General features: G+C 33.6%; 1 protein-coding gene across 1 annotated transcript; it reads right to left on the bottom strand.

Annotated features, from left to right (window-relative positions):
• Nucleotides 1-841: 841 nt before the first annotated feature.
• Nucleotides 842-19,490, bottom strand: LOC148625030 (SCO-spondin-like). Its single transcript, XM_088571040.1, has 18 exons — nucleotides 19,433-19,490; nucleotides 17,644-18,923; nucleotides 17,060-17,159; nucleotides 16,379-16,429; nucleotides 15,505-15,693; nucleotides 14,919-15,083; nucleotides 12,303-12,473; nucleotides 10,395-10,565; nucleotides 9,787-9,957; nucleotides 9,107-9,277; nucleotides 7,081-7,251; nucleotides 5,995-6,165; nucleotides 5,576-5,746; nucleotides 4,756-4,926; nucleotides 2,910-3,080; nucleotides 2,142-2,338; nucleotides 1,532-1,697; nucleotides 842-912 (listed from the first exon to the last, which is right to left on the bottom strand). Exons 1-18 carry the CDS (start codon nucleotides 19,488-19,490, stop codon nucleotides 842-844), a joined length of 3,816 nt encoding a protein of 1,271 aa, XP_088427166.1.
• Nucleotides 19,491-21,064: the final 1,574 nt, after the last annotated feature.

Here is a 21,064-nt window from a genome sequence, read left to right as displayed (position 1 = left end):
ATAGTGAGGTAACTGACGGCGCTTAAGCGGGGTCAGAAAAGGGATATTTGCCGACATCAAATCTAGACTGACAACGATAAATCATTGAATACAATATGGTCATGTCCATTCCAATGCAACTCTCAAATATATCTGTGAAAACAACTATTACAAATCTTTAAAAACAAATCTGCAATGCATAAAATATTGAGACAGTCAATAGTGGAATGGATGAGCTGATTTCCTAGTGGAATCGTATGAAATTCCTTTTCACAATGAATGGTTACATATATACATTATATACAATGATAATAAAAGATGAATTTAGACAAGACAAACAAAAGTTATGGAGCAGATCTTCTTAAGAAAAAAAAATGCCTTGCAATGAGTAATATCTATAACCCACAAACAAGCATAGTTCATTCCTTCAGGTATATAAAAAAGTTTGAGATGTATATTGCCTATATTAAATCTTTCTTAGACAAAATTAGCCAGAGTTTGCTACGAACTTGATGACCAGGAATTTTTCATTTGAGGGAGAAGGTAAATTATGATATCAGTTAGCATTAGCCTGAGTTTAGCGGAGGACGTTTTACATTTTGTTTTTCATTTGGGTTAAGAATGGTGGTATTTCCCGCGATATTGAAAAAATCTTTTATAAGAATAAAGGGGATAATAATTTTTTATAAAATCATTCAAACATCATTTTTTATGATTAAGAAAATACTTATACACTTTACTTAATGTTCACCCTAGTAACCGGATGCAAGATCTGCCCACAACCACAAAAAATATCGAAATCGAAGTCCGTAGTCCTTGTTAAAATGCCAATGTGCCCCTGTTGCTTAATGAAGTTCGGGACCTACCATATCGTCATGATAAGTGCTGCTACCACACCAACTATAATACTGAAGAATGAGAGTGGGACAGCTTCTACAAAACAAGTACAAAAGTATATGGAAATAGCATGAATATTCAGAACGGCAGTCGTGAAAAAAAACATCATCAAAAGTCATAACCCATCGTCTGTATTTGGTATAAAAAGTTATCATAAACCCAAATTTTAACATACTTGTCTTTATTGTGCTTGTTATCTGGATGCGAAAGAATAATTGACTTATTCATTTAAAAAAAAACCACAAAGCCAAATATTCTCCATTCTTCGTCATACTTTAGAGGCTCTTTATATTTGATGATCTTAGTTTTTTTTCTTATATAAACGATGTATTTGCTATTATTTCACAATCATTAATTCAGCGATCATTCTTATAGAATTCGATTCATATACACCATGTTGCAACTGCATATTGCTTTACCTACACATGGATATTGTCGGTATAATAAATGCATGGCTAAACTAGTCGTCAAACGGCTTAAATGTATATTCAGTTATCAATTTTCTATAAAACTGTGGTAACATTCAATCTTGAAATGCCGATCAAGTTCCTGGAAATATCATCTTTGACAAGAGTCTACTTTAGTTGCAGTAATATAGAAATAGACATAAACAAACATAAGGTAATAAAGTAATTTTTATTCACAAATGACTAACCCATTGCTCCGCTTGGACACTGTGCCAATACTTGAGCATCACACTGCGCATATGATGTCGTTTCGTCACTTCCGTCATCGCAATCTGATTCACAATCACAAACAAAAGCTCTGTCAACACAGGATACTGCTCCACTTTGGCAGGTAAACCATCCAGTTGGACACAACTTGAAAACATAAAGGACGTTAAATGGAAATAACAAATCAGTAACGCATGTTCCGGTGTTGAATATGCTTTCAAATGCCAGAAGCCTATCTTCAAGTTGTCAGATAAAACAGAAAGAGAAATAATAATTGAACCTACAAATAAGTCGTATCTTACAGAATTTCCATATTAATTAGTTTGATCATAAATAGATATATCCTACCTTATTGTTAAACAATCATTTAAAATTTCATTCGATTCGACAAAAATATTCAGTTAAATTTATTTGTCAAATTTTAGCTTATTTGGATTACAAAGTGTTACACATGAAAAACATGACACTTTCTAGGGTATGCTGTTGATTGTTAATTATGCAAACTTCTGTACTAAATCTGCCCAAAATAATATTGTTCATGATTAAAAAAATTTAAATGTTTTATTAAGCATCGTAGTAAAGTATATATACCTGAACATATGCCCCTGGAGCTGCAGTTGGACAAGCTTGTACATTACAGTCGACAAATTCACTAGATGATCCTTGGCAGTCAAGACCACCATTTTTGGGATAAGGATCAGAACAGGTCCTAGTACGTGAATATTTACCACCCCCACAGCTAACTGAACACATACCAAACGCTGACCAGGCAGACCACGCACCATCAACTAGAATAAGAAAGATTAAGTGTAAGTTAAACTTGTTCAAGTAATATACTATTCATAGTTTTTAAATTTTGGAATGTGAAGCACGTAGATACAAAAGCATTCAATATACATGAAGTTAGTCACTGTTATATTGTATGATAATAACTTTTCATTCATGGATATTTATGTCACTTATAGCAGCCTTTTGAATTTGGCATGTTTTACCCTACCGGTGCACCTGTCCATGCTCCCAGTTTTTAGTGGAGTCCGAGTTGCTCATTTGCTTTTGTTACTTTGTATGTATGCTTTTAGTTACTTTATGTTCTTTGTTGTGTATGTATGTTTTCCATGTCTGGTCTTTGTCCCTGGATTACATTCTTTTGATTACCGCTATAACCTTGGTTCCTTGATTACTCTTTTATTGTCAGACGCTTTAACATTGTTATTCCTGATTCAACTTCAGTTGTAGAACAAAATGTAACATATAAGTTTTTTTAAGATATAATTTAATTATTGAGAAAAAAAATCACAACCGTTTAATGAAACACACCAATTAACATCAACACGGGATATTTTCTAGACAGATACTCACTGATACAAACTTGAGTGTTACAATCCTGCGTCTGACTTGTGTCCCCTACACAACTGGCCCCTCCGTACTGTGGAGCTGGATTAGTACAGCTTCTAGTCCTACCCTGTGAACCCCCACCACATGAAACGCTACAGGTATCCCATGATGTCCAATCTGTGAAACCACCATCAACTGAAAAGATAACATGGTGCAAGTTCAAATTACCAGAACTTACGATTATTATTTTAGAAAACTTTATCTTGATTAGAAAAGTCATGTTGATGTTAAAGCATCATTCACCTCGAGCGGGTACGGTGTCAAAAGAATAGGCCCGCAGCAGCGCTAAACTTATCGTAAAAGGCGATTTCATAGTGCTCAGAACATGGGCGGGGGCTAGGGCGCTCTGCCCACAGAGCAACTGGGTTGTATGCCCCAGTTGGTGGAATCGGGTAACTGGCATGCTTCATACTGGGGCCATCGGGCCACAATGCGGAAAACGTGATTGCAAACCATAGTGGTGCAACCTGATGACAAAAATTGTGTATATTACCACTGTATTATTAACATTTAAGTTTCTGACAAACTGGATATAGATGTCATACGAGTTAGAACTTATCCCAAAATGACACCAGCCTGTTATTTACAGAAGCTTACAATCTCGTCACCAAAAAATAAATGTGTATAGAATAATGAAATGACAGAATGACATAATAACAGAATGGAGCGGGGATATAATTATAAATTAAAAACAAGTACTATCTTTAAAAAAAAAATAGCCGACGCAGTAAAATTTTGTTCTTTTTAATTTTCTACATTTCTTTCCAGAAAATAATACATGGCACGCAATTTCAAATTTTTCATTACTTTTATTCGAACTCAATTTCAGAATTCCGATACAGTTTTTTCGAACACCACTAAGTTAGCAGTATTTGGCCAATCGGGAAACATAATCGCGATCAGGTGATTTGCGTTGCCATAGAAGAGCGTCCTTAAGGTGAAAGGGTAAAAAGCGAAACTATACCAACTGCATCGATATAATGAATATAAAAATCTTAAAATAAAAAGTAGTTTTTGAACCAAATTTATGTTCATAATATAACCTCGTCAACTACATTGAGAGACAAAAATCAGCATCTTTTATCTGGAATATTCATTACGACATATATACAGTGAATTATGACATCTACGGGAATTTAAACAATGATTACAACACTAAATGTACTTACTTGGACAATTGTGGGTGTTACATGGTTGGTTTTGACTCCTATCACCTACACAGTCGTTCCCACCATACTGCGGGATGGGGTTCGTACATGTCCTTGATCTTCCCTGTGTACCACCCCCACAAGTCAATGTGCAGGTATCCCATGACGTCCAAGTTGTAAAGTCACCATGAACTGATTTTTTTATATGCACAAAAAGATAAGAACTTATTTCTGTAACTTCATATTATTATAACCGCATACTTACAATTAGTGAATTTTATTTTTTTTTATAAATCGAGGTTTGACTGTCATCAAAGTTTTTTTTCATTTTTAATATAAATTTCATTATTATTATTTCAAGGCAAAATATTCTTAAAGACAATTTATGTATATTAGTGTGGAGGCATATATTGTAAAAAAAATAATTGTTTGCAACTGCATTTACTTTTGATAATGAGGTTAACCATGAGAATGAAGGTAAGATAAATGAGTATGTGGATTATTTCACATATACGTTAGGTATTGGAATCGAGTTCTGCCGATTTTTAAAAAAAATGATTTTCTTCTCTAATTTGCTCCTAAACAATTCAATTATTATATGAACTCCTATATTTTTTCCTATTTTTACAAACTCGTTAACAAAAAGCCATATGAGTACGCACTTGGACAATTATGTGTGTTGCAGTTTTGTGTCTCAGAGCTAGCACCAACGCACTGAGCCCCGCCATACTGTGGAGTCGGACTGTCGCATCGTCTTGTTTTAACCTGTGTACCTCCTCCACATGACACAGTACATGTTCCCCAGTTTGTCCATGAAGAGTATCCACCGTCAACTACAAAAGTAAACACAAACAAACAAGTATTAGTTTTGTACTGCAGTGACTGTTTGCAAGTAGCCGACCCATGGGAATCAGTATTATTGTTGTTATCTTAAATAGTAATTCACTGTTTTTTTTTTGTTTAAAATTAGATATTATTATGTACAGCGCTTTTGTAGCCCTTATCTAAAAAAATATTACTCTGAACGCTTTAAATGCATGTCAAAGTCACATTAAACAAAGAAAAAATGCAAGAACCTATATATCAATAATGTAAAAAATAATGAAAAAAAAGTTTTTCAATGACTAAAATACAGTGATAAAATTTAAGAAATTAATAAAAAGTATTATAATATAAAAACATATACAGAACAACCAAGATAATAGCTACCACATTTATTCGAATGGTGGCCATCTTAAATTAATAATAAAGCTGTTAAAAGAAAGCACGATATGTATTGTTGTCAACACCATCCTTTAATTGTTAAATAAGTATTCAAATTATTCCATTTGCTCCCATAAAAATGTTACTATTGCGATATTGTTTTTAAGAATTAAGAAAGATTTTTTATTCTAAATTGCACATCAATTTCAAACCTTTAATCATGGGCATTTTAATATATTCAAATTTACTCCCCTACCTCTGCATTTGAATTCAACTCACTTGGACAGTTGTGTGTATTACAGGATTGTACCTCATTACTATCTCCCACACAGTTTGCCCCACCATACTGTGGTGAAGGATTGGTACAAGTTCTCCCACGTCTTTGACTTCCACCACCACAAGTGACAGTACAGATGTTCCATTGTGTCCAAACTGTGAATCCTCCATCAACTATTGAAACATAAAATTACTCCTTATTGCAATGATAACCAAGGAGTTCAGGCCAGGATACCACATATTACGTTTGATTTTGAATAAGCGGATTTCACTTAAAAGACATACATACTTGCTTACCTTAAATTCTGTCAGCAATAAGCTACTAGTACTTTTGTAGCCATCAAACTTCAGTTTTTTTTGTAAATTAATTCTTAACAGCCATATTTTGTTTTTTTGCCACATCAAAATTGTGTAATACATACTAGGACAATTATGAGTGTTACAGTTCTGCGTCGCTGAGTTTGGGCCGACACATTGTGCGCCACCATATTGTGGAGCTGGACTGTTACATTGTCTTGTTTTTTCCTGTGTTCCACCACCACAGGAAACAGTGCATGTTCCCCATCTTGTCCACGTAGAGTATCCGCCATCAACTAAAAACAGAAAATACACAAACTACAAATGTAAATAACACAAATGACAACTAAATGAAAGCCATAATTACTATGCATTATGATGAAATAATTCCTCTTGAACAGATCGGATTCATTAACATTTGTGATAAGATTAATGAATAATAGGATAATTAATTGGAAGGAGTGAATAACCAAGATATGATCACGAGTGCCGAAGAACACATAGATTTCACGAGTGTGCGAAACTTGTTCTGCGCATGAGTTAAATCTTACTGCGTTCTTGGCATGAGTGATCATATTTTGGTTATTCACGATAACCAATTGATTATCCTATTTATTATATAGATTTCCTCGATTATTCGTTGATATTTTCAACATAAATTTCAAATTTTGTGAACAGCGGATTGATTTCAAAGTTGTGACGTTTTGGTGGAAGAAATCCGAGAGAGTGAAATTACCGAATTTTATTTCACAGTGTGAATTATCGAAATTTATTTCACAGAGATCATTCGATAAAACACTGCTATCTATACAATAAAGTAGAATATTAAACAAACGGTGTACTTTGTTGCAATTTATTGGTACATTGATAGTTTATTTAATCATAAAAGAATACCTTAATCAATTAGAAGACATCTAATCCTAGCATCATGCCTTATGTGCACATGGAAGGACTTCAAAATAGAACTTACTTCAATTGTGGTGTTGTTTTTTCAGTACATTATTATAAATTACTCAGCAGTAAGTTGTTCAGTTCAAAGGGGACGTACACGGTAAGTACAGCAAAACTAACGATATCGACGAAATGAAAAACAGTTGAAACTAAATTTATTTGTTCAATACTTCAAAGAATATTACTTTTACATTCTATCATACTCTTTTAGGTTTTAATGACTTATTGTCTTGTACTAGTATCTCAAAAAATAAACTTACTCGGGCAATTGTGTATATTACAGGCCTGCTCGTCTTCCAAATCCCCCACACAATTAGCACCACCATACTGTGGTCGAGGATTGGTACAGCTTCTCTTACGTCTCTGACTTCCACCACCACATGTTACACTACACGTGTTCCATTTTGTCCAATGTGTAAAGCCTCCGTCAACTGTTTAATACACAAAATGTATATATTTAATTGAAGATGTCGCGAACATTTTCCACTGGTACATTGGGCATACAAAACAGATTGGTTTGAACATTATGTGAATATTTAAGAAAACCCAACTATACATATTAGAAAAGAACACCATATTTTTAGGTGAATAAGTTCAAATATTTTTTCAAGTACATACCGCATAATTTATTCCAAACAACACAATATTCTTTTGAAATTTTGTGAAATAAACATATGTCTTTACCTGCATGTAGGTTACACATTTGACATTTCTTCATTACCTTAGCTAAGAATTTATTTATACACTTTTCGATTTTATAAACAACCAATGCATTTAATGATTAAAAAAAATCACATAATATTTGTAGCAAAAAAATTCCCATTCAGATCTATTAGACAAAACTAATCAAAATTTTATTTTTTTTTATTATGTAGTGTTGAGATATTGCAACCACTGACAAATACAACATTTAAGTATTAAATTTCATTTATTTAAAAAAAGAGACACTATTTTCTCAAATACATTGTACATCGTTCTTACTCCAGAAAAGACAGTATATCTAGATCCAAATACCAAGTACTTTGTAAAGATTCCTCATACTTGTTTAAAAACGATTCCAAATCATCTTCCAAAGAAGCCGAAGAGGATGTTTTCAAAATGCTAGAACATATTTATCCTAGTTTTAAGGACTTTATACCTCGCATCTACCCCAAAGAACTTGAGAGAAAGGATACCACAGGCACTTTGAAAACAATTAACCAAACTATATGACAAATACGATGACTTTTCATTCCGTATTGTCAACTTTCTTTTCATCTCTGGTAATATTTCTTTAGCAGCTGCGTAAGCAGTTTTCATATAACAACTTAAACGCTATGTCAGTGCTTGCCGTAACTACGCATACTTTTTGTTTCGCGCCAGACTTCTTTCAATTAGGCTTCTGGAACAGGGTTATGTTGCTAAACGATTGAAGTCATCACTACTGAAGTTTCATGGTCGTCATCACGAACTCGTGGACAATTTACGGTGTATCCATCCGTACCATATGAATCGATTTTTTATGAGCAACTCGGCGGGTGTTTCTAGAAAAGCAGAGGACGCTTACCCTACCGGTGAACCTGGTCCATGCTCCCAGTTTTTAGTGGAGTCCGAGTTGCTCATTTACTTTTGTTACTTTGTATGTATGATTTTAGTTACTTTATGTTCTTTGTTGTGTATGTCTGTTTTCCATGTCTGGTCTTTGTCCCTGGATTACATTCTTTTGATTACCGCTATAACCTTAGTTCCCTTGATTACTCCTTCAACATGTCATAGTTTTTCCTTCCTTCCCCCTTTCGTCTAACCCGGACTTGACTTTTTATTAGCGGCGGGTGTTTCTAGAAAAGTAGAGGACGCTTACCCTATCGTTGCACCTGGTCCATGCTGCAAGTCAGTTTTAGTAGAGTCAGAGTTACTAATTTACTGTTGTTTCTATGTACGTATCATTGTGGCTATTTCATGTACTTTGTTGTGTGTTTTCTCAGTCTGGTCTTTGTCAATGGATTGCGTTCTTTCCGCTAGAATCTTGGTTCCCTTGATTAATGTTTGAAAATCAAAGCTAGTTTCAACAAAACATGTTTATTAACATTCCTGCAAGGTGTAAAATTGTTCACATACAATTATTCAAAAGAGACAGTTTTTTTTAAAGATATCAGTAGATAAACAAAACAAACAAATAACAGGTAATTATTCCATATAGTTTAATTATTAAACCATATTGAAAAAAAAAAAATGACAAAACAGATGTATATTAATATTAAATTGAAAATGAAGTGTTACTTGTTTGAAATTGATATATAGACATACTTGGGCAATTATGTGTATTACAATCCTGGGTATCTGAGCTAGCGCCGCTACATTTGCTGCCTCCATACTGTGGTGCTGGACTATCACAGCGTCTTGACCTGTCTTGTGTACCCCCTCCACAGCTAACTGAGCATTTACCCCATACACCCCATGCAGAATAGGCTCCATCGACTAGAAATGATTTCACTCATCATTAATAATTTTCTTCAGAAATATGAATAAATTGATTTTTAACGTAAAATCCCTATTCCTGTTGAATATATATACGTCTCAGAATGTTAGGACTGATCCAGCTGGCCAAATTGATACAGGGAATATAATGTAAATTTATAGAAGGGTCTAAAAAATTCGAAACTATGTTAGAACTGTCATATTCGCAAAGCAAATGTTTTCTCGTTCCCTCCGCGGGATTCGAATTCGTACCGCTATGACATCAATGGCAACACCGCCTGCACAAAATCCAGTGCCCTAGACCATTCGGCCAGCTAGGCTATATGATATATAGCTTTCGCTATAGAGAATTTTTATATAGCCTAGCTGGCCAAGTACTTTGAATTTATTTTAATTATTTTGCTTATATTTATTTTAATATCAGGTACTGTTTAGCTATTTACTAGAAGTATTATTTTCAAGATTTATGAGGCAAAACAAAAGTCACAAATCGATCGGTATTCACTTACTTGGACAAAAATGTGTATTACAGTCTTGGCTCTTGCTTGTCGCACCCGTACATGGTGCGCCATTATATTGTGGTGCAGGATTTGTACAAGATCTTGAACTACTTTGTGTTCCCCCACCACACGAAACAGAACACCTTCCCCATGAAGACCAGGTGGTGAATTTACCATCAACTAAAACAAAACCGACAATGAAATGACGTTTTTGATGTGTGCAATAGTGCTTGTCATTCTATGCATGGTGTGATACTAACAAAATTCTTTTTGGAATGATGATGTCATATTTCACTTGCTATTTGAAATTATTGACCCTTTCAGTGGTTGTAATTGCCATTTCATAAAACGCGACACTCTTAGCTGACGAAAGTGGATGTAATGCATTTATTGAAAAGTTAACCATGCGACAAAGATATTGAGGCAGTCAGTAATTAAAAGAAAGAAAAAAATATTGTTTTTTTTTCTAAAATTACTATTTAAGGCGTGCGTTGTATCATGCTATTTATTTATTTATTTTATATCTCATTATTTGACCAAAACAAAAAGCAAAAGCTTTGTGACCACAATAATATTTAGACGATGTGGATTACGGGCTTCTCTTTTACAGTACTTACTTGGACAATTAAGTGTGTTGCATTTCTGTTTTTTCGAAGTGTCTCCAACACACGAAGCACCTCCGTACTGTGGTGCTGGATTGGTGCAAGTTCTTCTGCTGATTTGTAATCCTCCACCACAAGTTACACTGCATTTATCCCACCTTGACCAAGCACTGAATTTACCGTCAACTATTGTAAAGTGATATCAATATTGTTTATTTTTATTTAAATATATTTTTTGTGATTTTGATTCTACTGTAGAGTTAAAGAAAAGAACAGAAAAACCAACAAATTATTGTTAACAAAATATTAAACTATGTTTATGCTTTGAAACAATGGTCAATAGAGACAAATTAAGGTTCGATGTATTTGCCTGTTCTTTATAATACATTTTTGCAAATACCCTTCACATGATTTATATATATATATATATTGCGTAAATCATAACAACTGTACACTTTCAATCAAATGCCATCCAATATTTTCTCATTTAAGTTTACAGTGTCACATTGCATCAACAAGCACTCCACAGATCCATATATATTTTCGTGATAACAACTATTGTAAATAACTTGATTTAACCATTGAAAAAATCCAAACCCGTTCAAAAGCATAACTTCATTCTCTAAGTAAATTGTATTGAGATAAATGTATTATCAAAACTTATCAACTAAAATTCGTTCAAATAATATCAAAAAGGCGTCGGTTAAAACTATGAAATACAATACACACCTGGACAGGGTACACCCCGGCAAGACTGTGCCTCCGATCTGGCACCGACACAGTCATTACCACCATAAAGTGGCGTTGAACAGGTTCTTGTTCTTCTTTGCGTTCCGTTGGCACAAGTAACGGAGCAAGCACCCCATGACGACCACATCGAAAATTTCCCGTGGACTGCAAAAAAAGCAAAAGAAATAGCGTTTTATTTGTACTTCAGCGATTAACTTATTGAAGATAAGTGTCATATCACAGTTATTCCATGCATTTGTAGGAAGAATACTTAAATTATAAAAAAAATTATTATTTTTTCGTGGTCTTCATGCTATCAATTTTTCTGTGTGTACTTTTTTCTTCCTTTGTTTCTTTGTCAGTTTGAAGAAACTATCCATTTAGAAACCATGCAGTTCCTATGATATGGATGACACACAATAAATTTCATCCCATGGAATATTTTGTTCCAATGTAATATTTATATCATGAATATGTCCAATAATATAAAGATTTGTTTAAAATCCACTATGGATGGCTCAGAAAACGATTTCACAGTTCCCTAACAAAGCAACCAATTTTTTCATAAAATTAAAGAGTTTTCTCCCTTTTCCTATGAATTTCAAATATTTCTATCTAATTTATTTCTCTTTAACCATATTAGTTAATCAAAACCATCATTTAAGTTTGAGAAAGTATGCATTTGCGATATAAAATAGATGAAAAGTTTTTGAAAACAAAGTGGCACCCAATGCCTGGTTTTTGTGTGGGTGCCCTGTTAATCTCTTTGTTGTTCCTTGTATTGCACTGACTAATTATTTTTCCTAGATTGTACGTCCTATATTGCTACCTTTTCTTTTTTCATCACATCACACCAGTTTCTGTCTAAATTACCTTATTGATGTATTATGGATATAATATGTCGTCATGACAAAGCTGACAGAATTCTATATACCATCCTTAATACAGATGGGGTTTACAAACAGAATCTTGAAGATGAAAATAGGAGATGTGGTATGATTAAATTAAATGCCAAACAACGAACAATTAAAAGGTCACCGCACGGTCTTCAATAATGGGGAAAACCCATATAATAAAGCAAAATGTAAAAGGTCCCCAAAATAAACGATGTGTCAAGAAACATAACATAACCCAACTCGATGGGTGTTTTTAATTTTATTGACATTACATTTGTAATATGAACAGGATCTATACCTGGACAGTTATGAGTGTTACACCTTCCCTCCTCTACAGCTGCACCACTACATGACTTTCCGCCATGGGCAGGTTTGGGGTTTGAACAGCTTCTTTCTCTCATTTGTTTACCTCCACCACAAGTCTTGTCACATTTACTCCATGTTGACCAGGATGTGTAACCCCCATCAACTTTAATTATAAAAGATGAATTATTTCTTTACGACAGTAAAAAAACAGAAAGTTTATTGTCAGCAAACGTCACAAAATATATTCATATAATCCAATACATGACTCCCTCAAAATCCAACGAAAATTGTTAAATACATCTGAAGTTGATTTCGTTTAATCAAACAAAGAGTAATCAATGGAACCAAGATTCTAACGGAAATCAAAAGAATGTAATCCAGAGACAAAGACCAGACATGGGAAACAGACAAACACAACAAAAACATAAGGCAACTAAAATAGCAAAATAACAAAAATAAATGAGAAACTCAGACTCCACTAAAACTAGGAGCATGGACAAGGTGCACCGGTAGGGTAAGCTGTTATTTACAAAAGACTTTTAAAAAATATTGAAATATATAAAAAATATAAATACAATTTCATATATTATCATTCTAATATATAGGACAATGTACAATTCTAAATGAAAGATTTAGTTTGTCTCAAAGTTAAATATGTTTTGCGACTCCCATTTTTACGAAGGAAATATTACGCTCATTTTTATTATTTTATGAGGATGAAGGATCAACTTCAGTTCTATTTAGCTTGAATCATAGTATGAAATCCTGGACTCACCATTTTTAAAGACAGAAATTATTACAAAAACAAAAAAGAGTCAAGAACCCCGTCAAACCAAATCATTTAGTGTTTCAAGTTTCTATAACAAACGAAGTATTCACTTACTTGGGCAAACTTTTTGTGTACAGGACCTTCTTTCAGACCTGTCTCCAATACAGTCTTTACCCCCATACTTCGGCGGTGAACATGTTCTTGTTCGAGTCTGAATCCCAGTAGCACAAGTTACAGAACATTTACCCCATGATGACCACTTTGAAAATTTACCATCAACTGTTTTAAAAGATTGCAGAAAAAACAATTATTATTTGTGAGTCGCAAAAGTGGAGCACAAAAATAAAATGATAAAGATTTTTATAGTGTAATTGATATGAAATTAAAAGTTAGCAATCTAATCTTAGTGTACAGAGACGATGAAAAGATGGCGATTGTAGGAATTGCACCACATTCTCTCACTACATTGAAAAAGTATCAATGCATTTCTTTTAAATATAAAAAAGACGTTGTTCATTGTATTATTACATTAAATATGAAGCAAGCTTTATGAGGTTCTTAAAAGGAATAAGTCTTTCTTACACAACTGAAAATTCCAGTCAACTTTACATATCATATCATGAAACCGATTTGCATGTAACTGAAAATGCGATGCGTTGGGAAAATTAAATATTAATTTTCATTGTTCTAACAAACCTGGACAGTTATGAGTGTTACAATTTCCCTCCTCTACAGCCGCACCACTGCATTTCTTTCCACCATAGGCAGGGCTTGGATTAGTACAGCTTCTTTCCCTCTTACGTTTACCACCTCCACAAGACTTATCACACCGAGTCCAAGTCGACCAACTGGAATATCCTCCGTCAACTATTAAGTACCAATTAACGTTTCATAAATTTTTGTTCTGTGTGTTTAGAGTTTACGATTCCGTTGAGTGGTATATTTGAAATCATTTATTATATGCCTTAATACGTTTTAGTCTTAAAACGTTTTGATCAAATATTATTCTGATCTCTTTTTGTTGGTGTCTGTTTTCATTTCAATAAACATTTATTTTTGTTGTAATGACAAGGGTGTTTATAATTGTAATTTCCCGCGTTTCGAAAAGTATAGCGGGTAAATAATGTACTGTCGGTATGACTATATTAGTAGTCGGTGTTTTTGATATTTACTATTGTCCAATCAGGTTTGGGTGCGTTTCTATAATGGTAGGGTGTTTTTGACAAGTATTTCACTTTCTAGCCGTCGTTCAAACCAGCACACTTCCGTCAATATTGTAAAAATTGTTGATATAAAATTTTGATTTCGATGAGGTCCGACACCATGTCCTTAGATAGGCTTGTGCATTAACATCGGAAACAGTCGACCAGGTTTCCTCGAAATCGGGGTTTTTCCCGGTCGGCCTTGTCTATCAGTAGGGGATAAATTTTGGTAAATGTATTCAAGAGGAATCTGAATATTGAATGCTGCATGTTCATTTTTTTGTTTCCACTGCAATTCTATGCGGCGTCTATTACGGGAATTTGTGTTGGTTTTTATTACTGGCCATGAAGTACATTTTTGCATTTCGTCAATGTTATAAGTGCGTCACTAGTTGTCTGTCGACATGTTTACGAGGAATATAGATAATACTACATTATTGTACTGTTAAGACTTCTATTGTTCTGATAAATAGTTTCATTGCTCAGTACTTTTATTGCTAGAACCTAAGTAAACAATTGCTGTTGTCAATATTATCTTCAGCTATTCCATTATTGCACATTTGCATCGGAAATTTTCTTTCAGAGTGACAATATAATGCTTAAACAAGTAGCCACTCGTTACAGAAAGTATACTTACTCGGGCAGTTACTTTTAGTGCATGTTTTCTGTTCCGAATTCGCTCCAACACAGTTTAATCCACCATTCAGAGGAGGTGTACATGTTCTAGTTCTTGTCTGTTTTCCACTACCACATGTAACTGAGCAGGACCCCCACCTGGACCAAGAGGAGTACTTTCCATCAACTAGCAATACAACGTATTCTTACTAAATTAAGGTGAAAAGCAGTTTTAGATGCTATACATAACTTCGAGTCCAAGAAATGATTCGAGATTATTATGTTTTTGTTGATTTTTTAAACATTTATATATCTTTAATCAATATCAATTAAATAAGCACCTTTCAGCTAAGACAGAATTTTTACAGTAAGTCTTGACTTTAGGCTTAAAAATGAAAATCAGTCTTTATTTAGACAAAAAGTGCGATGCAATATGATGGTGAAAATAAAAATAAAAAAGAGGGTCACAAAGATGCTTTACATCGTTAAATGGATAGAAACGTTCCTTAAATTCAATTGTAACGTTAACTCTGCAATGATCTATCTAAAATGCAAGGCATTTGTTGCTGAAGAAAATATTCTGATAAATCACTCGTAATAATATTTACCTGGACAACCATTATACACCTTACAAGACCCTAATTCAGTAGCACTGCCACTGCACTGTTTTCCATCGTATTTAGGAACTGGATTGGTACACGATCTCCGTCTCGATCTCGACCCAGTAGAGTATTTTCCAGAGGTGCAGCTAACTGAACATGTTGCCCAAGACCCCCAAGATGCCCACATGCCATCAACTACACACAAAAAATACACCATCAGGTATTTGTATTTTGGCGTATTTATTATTTTAATGTATCTATTTTGTACATGTCATGTGGTCTTTTTAGTTTTTGTAGTGACCGGTAATGTAATTAAGACCGTGCTTGGGTAAAAAATGTTATAAACTCAGAGTAATCATCCAAATTTTGCTCAATGCTTGTAATATTTCATACGGGCTTTTGTATGCAACACATTTTGTACGTTCAATCCAAAAGCTAATTCGTAATGGTGAAATGAAGGTAATTAAGTTATTGTATGGAAGTTCGTCAATCATAATTTTATGTCTTTTAAACTTTTTCGGCATTGACAATTAAAGTTTGCAAAGTTTAGCGAGAAAATAATATCGTCATCAGAAAAAAAATCAAATATTTATATGTATCTAACATAATGACACTTTGCCGAAATTAAAGTTTCAGGGCATCTTCAGATATTTCATAGAAGGGGTTTATTTTCTATCACATTAGTTGTCCAGGCCTTCTAACATTTTTGCAATTCACACCAAAAGCACAACACTTATATAACTCTAGAGTAAGTTTAATGTTTTTACTGAACTTTTTTATTTGTTGTATTGCATCTATCTCTAAAAAAAAGTATGTTTGATTTTACTACTATTTATCATTAACCACAACTTATAAAAGACAAGTTCAGTAAAATTCTTACTTGGAGGAGGTTTAGCACAATCTTCTTCTGCTACTCCATCTCCGTCATCATCTGGTTACAAAAAATATAAAAAAATGTACTCATAATATTACGCTTATGTCATGTTGTTATTATCTCAAAAAAATGCACGATTTACACCTGGGTCATTTATGTTTGATAACTGTATAATAAGCTGCGATGTTAACTAAGAGGTAAATTTTATCTATATCGAGACAATTTATAAGTTCAAATATCGACAGATATTTTATTTTCTGTGGTACGAAATGAAAATTCAGTTATATTTATACACTTGTTAAACCTTTTTAATGAATACCATTTGCATGATAAAAATGTACCGTACATCGATATAAATAAATAAGTCAGTAAATAAATACAAATAATAATAAAAAATACCAAAAAAAAAAACCAACCCAACTTTTTTGGGTATCAATTTCGCTGTTTCTAAAAAGTATTGCATTAATTCGGTTCATGTAACTTACTGTTGAAATTGAAATTGTGATTAACCTTGAAACACGTGTACAACATATACTGATGTTATAATTCTAATTTCTATATTTTAAAGTTAAACATTCAAATTGATAAAAATAACAACAAAAAATACAACATGCAAAATTATTTTCTACTTTTAATATTAATCGGCATAGTATAAATTAGTGTCAACATTTCAAATATATTTCTTACCCTTTCCTTTGTTTTCTACAGTGCAAAGTTCTTCATCGATGAGTCCATCGCAGTCATTGTCGATTCCATCTCCGACCGCAGTTTTCGTTTTTACACATGGCTGAAAGAAATTAGAACTTCTCTAAGGCTCAATATGTATATGCTATGTTAATGTTATTCTTCAATTTGGAATATGATTTGAAAATGACATTTTTCTAATTCTTGATTATGTGTGTAAATGTTGTGTTACCAGATGCAAAAAAATCAATACATAGCCAGGTACAAACATAGTTTTAGAAAAACAATCATTGCTGCAAAGACGTAGTTGTTCAATTAGTCATTTCACTTCTTCATAATTTCAACTCCTATTTTACTTTACGATAGGTTTATCTGGTCTTCTAGTTAATAGTTAAAAGGATTTCGACATTTTGCTGTTTATAAAATGCATGAAAATTGTTGGTCATTTTAATTGCTGACGTATTAAACATACACGCAAAACTACAGCAAACGGCCATCAACACCCTAAAAAATTCGTAAGACAGTTTTTATATTGCGTGGTGAAAATGGTAGAATAACGAGGAAATTAATAGGTCAACTGAACTTACTACGTTAATTGGGGCCAATCTCATTCCTGTTGTAAAGCCGTAAGATTCATAATTAGCTCTTCCGAACAGATATCCTCCAAAGACCGAGATAGGCGATTTATGCCTGACAGTATGTGAACCTTCACTGATTTTGATGTAACCACCAACATAATCTGTCCCTGGAATCTTGTTGTACGTTACGCCTGAGATTGCCTTTCCGTCCATCATCAGTCCGGTTTTCTCTTTCTCCTTGACGACAAACATGAAATAGTTAATGTATGACCCCCGGGAATACTTGGGTGTGGCAAATGTGTAGTCTGCTCCATATTGTTCAATTGGTGGTATAATCAACATAGCTGGATCTGCTTCTTCCCTACTACTTTGCTGACTGAGCACATATTGTGCTAACAGAATTGGCTTGTCAGATACAATGTTAGCATAAAGTTTTGAATCATAGTGCTTTTGGACCCAATATCCTGCTTTGGAAAGTGTAATGTCATCTTTGAATGTTTTTCCTCTAATCTGACCATTTACCTTAATTCGTGTGTTGTCTTCACTTGCAATGATTCTATAATAGTCACCAGTTGTCCTGTCTGGAGTTGGAATCGTAACAAAATCTTTGCCCCATACATCAGTCGGCGTTAGATGCTCTACCAAATGATCCTGTGAGCCTCCCTTGCCAATGTTAGTTTTCCTGTTACCACTGAAAGCTGAAACAGGCTTGTTTGCAACAATAGAAGTTCCCGTCAAATCTCCTTTTGTAGCTATTTGAAACGTGTCGAACCTGTTCAATGTGACAGTAATTTTAGAATTAGCTTTGTATGTTTTTCTGTTCCAAGAAACTGCCACCTTGTTGTGATTAGGAAGAGTCAATGTAACCGATGTTTTATCGTGTACACCAACTACAAGGACTTCTGTGTTTCTAGTTGGTGGATAATAGGCGATAGCATAGTACTTCTGGCCAAGAACATCAACGGGAAGTCCTAGGAAAGCGTCATTTGAGTAAGTTTCTTTATTGACTCCATATACAACAACTTCATCGTCCGCCTTAATATACACCCCTTTGGACGATAACTCGGTTTGTATAAGACGAAGTTTGTTTGTAAATGTTACCTGCTTAACTTGACCCGCGGTCACAGTGAATCTTTCGTTAAGCTTTGCTGCAGGATACTTTGGCGCCGTTACCTCAACGTATACTTTTGTTGTGCGAGATGTTGTCACAAATATTTCCAAATTGAAACTTGTCTGGTAGTTTTCCATAAATCCTATGATGAATTCTTTTCCTCTGTTATCGGGGGCACCTGTTGTATTGTTAAATGTTTTAATTATACAGAATTTATTTATTATAATGCGCGCGCTTTTTTGCATTCCTAAGTTATTCCCCAAAGTAGGTGCACAAGCCCGAATCCATGTTCATGGAAAGCTATTCCATAATATGCACATATAACAAATATTTCAAAGTAGATGTGTAAAGAGAAAAATAAATATGCTTTAAGGACGATTTAAAGGCAGTTTTGTATTGTTAGAAATTGTCCATTTACATACAAGTAGTATAAAAACAAGGAAATAAACCAAAAATAGATACTTACAAGATGAGGAACACAAAAAAGTTACTCACACTCAAAGTTCAATATAACATGTATCATAATTCATTTTAATTGTAGTTTACTTTCTGTTTCTTTATTCGTGCAACCCAATGAAGAAAATTTAGAAAATTACTTTATATTTACAATTAAAATGTCTGAACTTTACAAGAAGTCTGTAGCCCGACATTTTAAGAACGTTATATAATCTTATATATTCTACCCACCTTTAACCTCATTTGCACAATACAATAGGACCAACAGTACCAATAATGACAGTGTCATCGTGGTAGCTTACCAACTAAAAGAAACGAGATGTTAATCAATTATATTCAAGGATTTTACTGCGGATAGAAAATAATTGCAAAGTTTTATTGTTGCAAAATATTAAACAGGTGTAACAATTATAACAAAATTCCTCTTCGGAATTTTACGATTTAAATTAGAAACTCCTACTATCTGAAAAAAATAAATGCATTTATTGTCTCCAGAAAATAAAAAATAAAAAAATCACAAAAAGCAATAAGCAGTTATTTTAAAAATTAACAAAAATAAATTTTACAAAATATTACATCTAGATCCCTTACCGATCTACTCCTGCCAAAGATATAAGGGGTTTTAAGATGGTTATCTTAATATAATCATTATAATTCTTTGATGGCCTTAACCTGAAAATGCTTTACTTCTTCGCATATTTTAGTCACATAATCTGGTTTGTAGGACTGCTCTTAGAGATCTCATTTATTTAAGGTTAATCAAAATGTACTTTTAAAAACATGATTATCTTATTAAACAAATGATTTATGGTTACAAGTTTCTATGCACTTTAAATATAATTTCATAGTGATTAGAAAATAATACTCTTTAACACAAAGGTAAAATGTCGGACTTCCATTTCGGATTGAAAAAATAATTAAGTTTGTTAATACGTTCTTATTTCAATTTCCATCCAGATTATAAAAAAGAGTACACCTAAATTGCAGAGAATATAAACAATCTGTAAGTCATGTTTCATCGTTTCAAAGTTTATTTATTTTTTATTATTATAATTAAATGAACTATTATATCTAAAGGGCGTTCAGATTCCTATTTTTAGTGAACCTTATGTTTGCAGTGGTATTTGTTAATTGTTGAATCTGTCTCTCTTTGTTTACTGACTTGAAAATTTTGTATCTAATGTTAACTGTGATTACCTCCGACCATCACGCTATAAATAATAAGTAAATACCAATATTTTAACTGTGACTTGTAAATATTTCCAATTTTGGTTGGTAAAGGACCATGAAATGCTGCTTCCAATTATCATTGTTTATGCCAGAGCTTGCCGTAATTACGCAGACTTTTTGTATCGCGCCAGACTTCTTCAAGTTAGGCTTCTGGAACAGGGCTATGTTGCTACAAGATTGAAGTCATCACTAAAGAAGTTTTATAGTTGCCATCATGAACTCGTGTATATCCATCTGCACCATGAAAACTGATTTGTTCAGCATGTCATAGTTTTCCTGTCCTCTTTCGTATACCCCAGACTTTACTTTTTATGAGAACTTGGCGGGTGTTTCTAGAAAAACCGAGGACGCTTACCCTATCGGTGCACCGGTCCATGCTCCCAGTTTTTTTAGTGGAGTCCGAGTTGCTCATTTGCCTTTATTACTTTGTATGTATTATTTTAGTTACTTTATGTTCTTTGCTGTGTATGTCTGTTTTCCATGTTTGGTCTTTGCCCCTGGATTGCTTTCTTCTGATTTCCGCTAGAACCTTGGTTCCCTTGGACCCGGTGAACTGGTAGGGCAAGAGTAGGGTAAAAAGGTAAAAAATGATTTTTTTTAAAAAATTGCCTTTTGACTTGTTACTTAATGAGG

The sequence above is a fragment of the Perna viridis genome, chromosome 2 (genome assembly GCF_037379345.1).
Source record: "Perna viridis isolate PV_CMFRI_1.1 ecotype Kerala chromosome 2, ASM3737934v1, whole genome shotgun sequence".
NCBI lineage: Eukaryota > Metazoa > Mollusca > Bivalvia > Mytilida > Mytilidae > Perna > Perna viridis.
This window is presented reverse-complemented; position numbering and strand designations above follow the sequence as displayed.